Source organism: Anoplophora glabripennis, unplaced genomic scaffold, assembly GCF_000390285.2.
Source record: "Anoplophora glabripennis isolate ALB-LARVAE unplaced genomic scaffold, Agla_2.0 scaffold579, whole genome shotgun sequence".
In the NCBI taxonomy this organism is placed as follows: Eukaryota; Metazoa; Arthropoda; class Insecta; order Coleoptera; family Cerambycidae; genus Anoplophora; species Anoplophora glabripennis.
The window spans coordinates 183,156-189,271 of NW_019416775.1; the positions used below are offsets into that span (position 1 = coordinate 183,156).

Sequence of the window (6,116 nt, forward strand, 5' to 3'; positions counted from 1 at the left end):
CGAATATGACAAAAGTTGGAGGCGTTTCACTGGCCATAGATAAACAATTCACTTTGTTTCAGTTGAATTTAAATTCTGTAGGCCTGGATAGTGTTCCGTCAATTGACTTATATCAGTGACTATTCAAATCGTCTAACGATCAATGTAATCGTCGGATTTTAAGTGTGAACTAGTTTAACCGACATTTTCGATTTATCGCAGTATAATTTTGTTTTTAACAATCTCAGTAGACTTTTAGGTTTTGGTTTTGCGTAGTTCGGACTGTCTGGTGGTGAAATCAGACGATCCTTTTGTGGAGGAAGATGTATACCATCCAGCTTCAATCTCAATCTCAATCAGATGTTAAATGAACCGAATGACATTATTAAACGCGTTCGCTGATTATTTCTCGAGATCTTATTCACCATCGTCTTCTGACCGAGACAATAATTCAAATTGCTATTCATAGAATAGCAATTTAAATACTTTCATACATGTTCAATGACGATGATATTCGTACTGCCTTTAAAAAAATTAAATCCGTGATGACCACCGGGCACTGTCCTAGACGCACATGCGGCCTATTGAATAATAATATGCCGCCCACTCTCTCGCATAATTCTCCAACTTCCCGGTTAATCCTTGCTATTAGAATGAAGGGCAGAGATATTATTATTATTAAAAGATGATGTGCTAGTATCAAATTAAAATTTACATAGATGTAAAAGGAAAATTTAATTTCGTAAAAAAAGTCGGCCCTAATATCTCGAAATGGGTTGAATATACAGGATGTCCCACTAAGGTAAGCGAGGTACGATATTAGAGAAAGTATAGACCCTAGAGCTTCGGGAAAAAATGTTGATTAATAAATCAACCAAGAGAAATCCCTGGAAATAGTTTTCAAGTTCGTAGCTCGGCTGCTTCCTTTTAAAATCTTATAATCAATAGCCTATTATGAGTTCCGGATTGAGCGTATTAGCCTCTTTCGCGTGTAAATGTATTTCCAGATTGATATAATGCGTAAAATATCGTCCATATATCGAATTTTTAGACATTTTTTTAAGTTAATTACACACACAATTTGACATGATAGAGTATTTTGGAGTTCAGATTCATGATCAGCGACCCCAAAAACATGTAAGATCCCTACTTCCGTGTGCTGATGAATTTAAGTTTGTGGTGCTGTGTTATACAGGTTCGGAAAGTCCCCATGGTAGATCGGCCGTTCCGTGAGAGCGATAAAGTAAGTCATAGAAATCCGTGCGATAGACAAGGATGGTTACATTGACTTTTTATAATCTGAATAGTCACACAAACGAGCGGTGACTATTCAGATTATGAACCGTCTTCACTATAGCCATCCTTGCCTATCGCACGGATTTCTTTACTTTACTTTGTCGCTCTTATGTAAAAACAGATGGACCATGTGGATTTTCCAGCCCTGTATATTCAAAAATCGAGAAATAAGTCAAACTACTAAACAACATCCGATTTCTCAAAGACGAAAAATGATATCGGGATAAATACAAGTGCATTTAGAGAGTAAGTATAGTACTTTAAGACCCCACTAATGATTTTAGCAAAAAAAATTACCTACCCATGTAAAATAACCTCAAATATGTCAAAAAATCGCGATTTTGGAATATCTTGAAAACCAGAGCCAATTGAGAAATTTGTACCTCGGATAGAATTAGGGGTTAGAAGGTCGGTCAAATTTTGTCGGACTGTGTTATCTTTTGGCCAATTTGTTGTAATATGTAAAATTATACCACAAATATTGCGAATTGTGACGTGTCGTTCAGTTGTTTGGGTGAAATATTGGTAAATAATAAAAAAGCTTGTAATCTTTAGGTTTTTTATTTTACTTTGCATTTCACAACTATCTCTTAAACTTATTGCAACTACATAGTTTCTCTCTAAATAAATTTCCTTTGGCTATAATAAGAAACAGTGAGAGGGATTACACCTACAAATTCAGAATAGGATCCGTTTTCTGGAATTGGAGAAGTTTGAAAAGTAAATTATGTAGTCTCTGCTTGGGATTTTGTGGTTCCTTCGAGGGCTCCTTATATTTAACATGTAGATAAGCCTTAGACGTGGTTGTACCAAGGGCGTTAGCAATGAAACAGGCATACCATCCCTCGTCTTCTAGTGTCGCATTGAAAATTCTAAGCACTTCAGGTTCAGTATAGCTAGTATCACTTCTCTAAAGTTAAAAAATAAAAATGAAGGCAAAAGCCCTAGAGTAAGCATTAGTACCTAACATCAATCAAAGTAAATAATTAATACCTGCTCCTAAAAAGAGTAGGTTGCCTACGAACTGCCGATTCCCTTCGCACCATTTCCGCAAGTTAACTGATGTGACGTCATTGATATTATAAATCGAACGTCAATGTCAATCATTGTTATGTTTGCTAATATTTAGTAAATTTCAGTTTTGATCTGTATTTTTGAAGTTTCCCTGTGTCGTGTGTCATAGGAATTGTTGTTCTTGAGTTTTTTAACTGTCAGTATGTTCTTTAAGTGCTACTAAGCTCACAAACTTTTATCTAAAACTATGTCAGATTATAATTCTGGAGGTCCAATTTGTAGAAGTAACATAAAGTGGAAAAAAAAATTGGAGAATCCATTAGTTTTAACAGATTTTCAGAAGATCCTCAGTTAAAAAAGCGTTGATTTGATGGTGCTATCAAAAATATGTTGTTAATTTTGCTACACTTCTCAAACTTATGAAAAATCTTCAAAATATTTCTAGCAGTGGGGACTGGTTCGTCGGGGTATAAAAATATAAATCGACCAACGACTTCCGCTGCACTTTCTGTACGACAATACCATTTAATAATATTAATTTTTTGTTCGACACTGTACACCATTTTTATTTTGTAATATTCCGTCTACTTCTTACCAAAGGTTTGAGTGGAATAATAATAAAAATAAAACTACAAACAGCAAAGCGCTTTAGGTATTCGGTCGGTTCACAATAAATGCAACGGGGCACGTGCGCTCCCACACTCGATGATATATGTCGTGTCTGACGCCTTCCATCCGAAGTTGATAGGGGAAATGCATGTAATTTACTGTCTATGCGAAAGAATTACCTGGCCAGACCGGTATACTTATTAATCCAGATAAATCGTTTTAGAAATCTTTTGTCTCACTTTGAAATCGAACAACAAGCTACAGAAAAAGAATAGAAGCTAGTAGTAAGTGAACTCTTTGAGTTGAAAGCCTCAACAGCTCCAACTATCAGAAATTCCGGGACAGATACTGATAAATTCAGTTGAAGAGATTAAAAATGAACACGAAAATGTCGAATTCTGCCAAAATGAAAAACAGAACTTTGTGTTGTACTAGTTATTATATGTAATGAATAGTGTACCTCTATCCAAGTATTGTGTAATGTTGCTAAAGTAATAAATAATATTTGGACATATTAGAAAAATACTACTTGTTTTTTGTTTCGATTTGGTGTAACTACCTATCTCTTTCCGATTCAACATGAATGTGTACAAATGTGATGCATGGGCGTTGGAATGAAAATTTCTAAAACAGTGTATAATTACAATTAAGGCTCCCCAAAAATATTGGACTCTATTTCAGAGATACCCTGTATACCATATTTTAAAAGAGGAGCTTTATAGATTTAAGATTGAATTAGATAATTATAAAGTGTTGATAGTGCTTATGCATGCACTTTATGAATTTCAAATTAAATAATATGTATCAAATATGTGCTGCTCCTTGTATAGGTGATCACTTACAATTAGAACAGCTTTTTGCTCATGCTAGAACTAGGTAAATCATAAGGTTATAATTTAGTCGCATCTAAACTGAAATTATGACTCATTATTTTTAGTCCAGACGGTATCTGTTTCAAAGAGTCCATATTTGGGTGAATCGTATATCCACGGAGATTTTTGGCTTTTTGGCTTTAAAATATCACTAGAAATGAAAATTTTTCTATGCGCATAAAAAAAACGTGGGCTTAACTTTTGGCGGCACAATATGTTAAAAAAATTCGAAAAATGTCATATTTTTCTTCCTATTTAATTACGTATCTTTTCAAGAGTTGATTTTAGGCGAAAATGGAAGAGGAAAAAAATGTTTGTAATTAAATTTTACAAAATGTGACTAGTTACAAATCGAATGAATTATTGTTGTAAAAATCGAAAAAATCGTCAAAAATGGGGTTAAAAAACATTGCTTTATAGGGAATTTTTTGGGTTCTTTAAGTTGGGTAGAGGACCTTTATACTTGGCTCAAGAATAGTTCATGTTATGTTGAATCATCACACCAAATTTTATCAAAATCGGTTCTATAGATTTTGCATAATAATTTAGTAATCCAGATTTTGAAAAAAAAATTGCAAATTTTCAAAATTTTACACAGCAAAAAGCAAGGCCGTTAGATACTTGAAAATTTAATCACATATAGAAGGACTCTCAAGCTTTCAAACGCTTTTTGAAAAATTCGAATCCGTGAATTAGGAGAGCTCCGGCGTTTGTTTAAACATTGGTGGAATTATTGTACTATAATTTTGTATTTTTGTAATATAATGAGTTAATTTCTCATTTGCTTTGCTCATTTGCTCATTTTAATCACAAAAGAAATAATGATTAAATTAATTACTCATTTTCGACATATTTTGAAAACAATTATTGTTTAAACAATTTTAGAATATTTTAATAAAGTTCTTGATCTTTGATAAACAGTGTATAAATTTATGCACTTACCTTTGATACAATAAAAAAATAAAGTTGATAATTAAAGGAAGTTTAAAGATAAATATTTATCGGGCTGTTGAAAGACCAATAATTATTAACGATAGGCATTTGAAAATACGCTAATTGTTTTTTTTAAATAGCGAGACATCGATTTACAAATCATCAAAATTGAACCTCTAGAAGCTGAGATATTAAAAATGTTTAAGCGCGTCGCGGTTTTGAACTCGCCGATTCAATTTCGAGCAGGCTGAAGTTACCGCGCTCTCTGCTTCCCCAGCACCACCACCCGTACGATTTTCTTGAATTTCTCGCTTACATAAATAACTTTAAACACGTTTTAAATTAGGTTGCCAATGAAGAAAAGTATTGCAAACTTATAGACCTGGTAAGTAGCTACTCGGAACACCAAAGGTACTTTTCGAAAAATTTGCCTGGATATCCCAGTACATAGTGTATTTGACGGTTAAAGTTGATCCGCTACGTAACTAATTGACCAATCGATCTGTTTTTTTTTTAAAGAAGCGTCTTTCCAATAACGTTTAAACCTGCTTTAAAAAATTTGATTTGAATACAAAAATTCGACCAATGTTTAAACAAGAGCCAGAGCTCTCCTAATTGACGGATTTGAATTTTTCAAAAAGCGTTTGAAAGCGTGAGAGCCCTTCTATATGTGATTAAATTTTCAGGTATCTAAGGGCCTTGGTCTATCTAACCGATTTTGATGAAATTTAATGTGATGATTCTACATAACATGAACTTTTCTTGAGCCAAATATGAAAGTCCTATACCCAACTTAAAGACCCCAAAAAAAACCCTAAAAAGTAATGTTTTTTAACCCCATTTTTCATTCGATTTGTAACTAGTCACATTTTGTAAAATTTAATTACAAACATTTTTTCCTCTTCCATTTTCGCCTAAAATCGACTCTTGAAAAGATACATAATTAAATAGGAAGAAAAATACGCCATTTTTCGAATTTTTTTAACATATTTTGCCGCGAAAAGTTAAGCTCATGTTTATTTTTATGCGCATAGAACAATTTTCATTTCTAGTAATATTTAAAGCCAAAAAGCCAAAAATATCCGTGGATATACGATTCACCCTAACCAAAGCAGATACCGCCTATACTCGACGGCCAAAATTATAGATAGTGATTCATCGCTAGCTCTTGGACTAGTAAGGGGGATGAAGCGTACCGGGAACGAAAATCCATTGGCGTGTCTGCGTAAAAGGCAACAAGATATAGAAAATATTGAAAAAACATAATAAAACATAACATCTAATATTTTTTACGGTTTGCTATAACCGGCACTTTGATCAATTTTAATTATTACAGCATTTTAAAACGTCCCAGTTGTGTTTTTTTAATTTATAAATTTATTATAGCCATGGAATTAGACCCCTCGTCTACGC

General features: G+C 33.3%; 1 protein-coding gene across 1 annotated transcript in view; it reads right to left on the minus strand.

Annotated features, from left to right (window-relative positions):
- Nucleotides 1-1,870: 1,870 nt before the first annotated feature.
- The window catches only part of LOC108910648 (fibroblast growth factor receptor homolog 1-like), a 14,922-nt gene continuing 10,676 nt past the window's right edge, over nucleotides 1,871-6,116 (minus strand). The window contains exon 7 of the mRNA XM_023455439.1: nucleotides 1,871-2,185. Coding sequence (XP_023311207.1) covers nucleotides 1,946-2,185 — 240 coding nt within the window. The 3' untranslated portion in view covers nucleotides 1,871-1,945. The remainder of the gene's footprint in view (nucleotides 2,186-6,116) is intronic.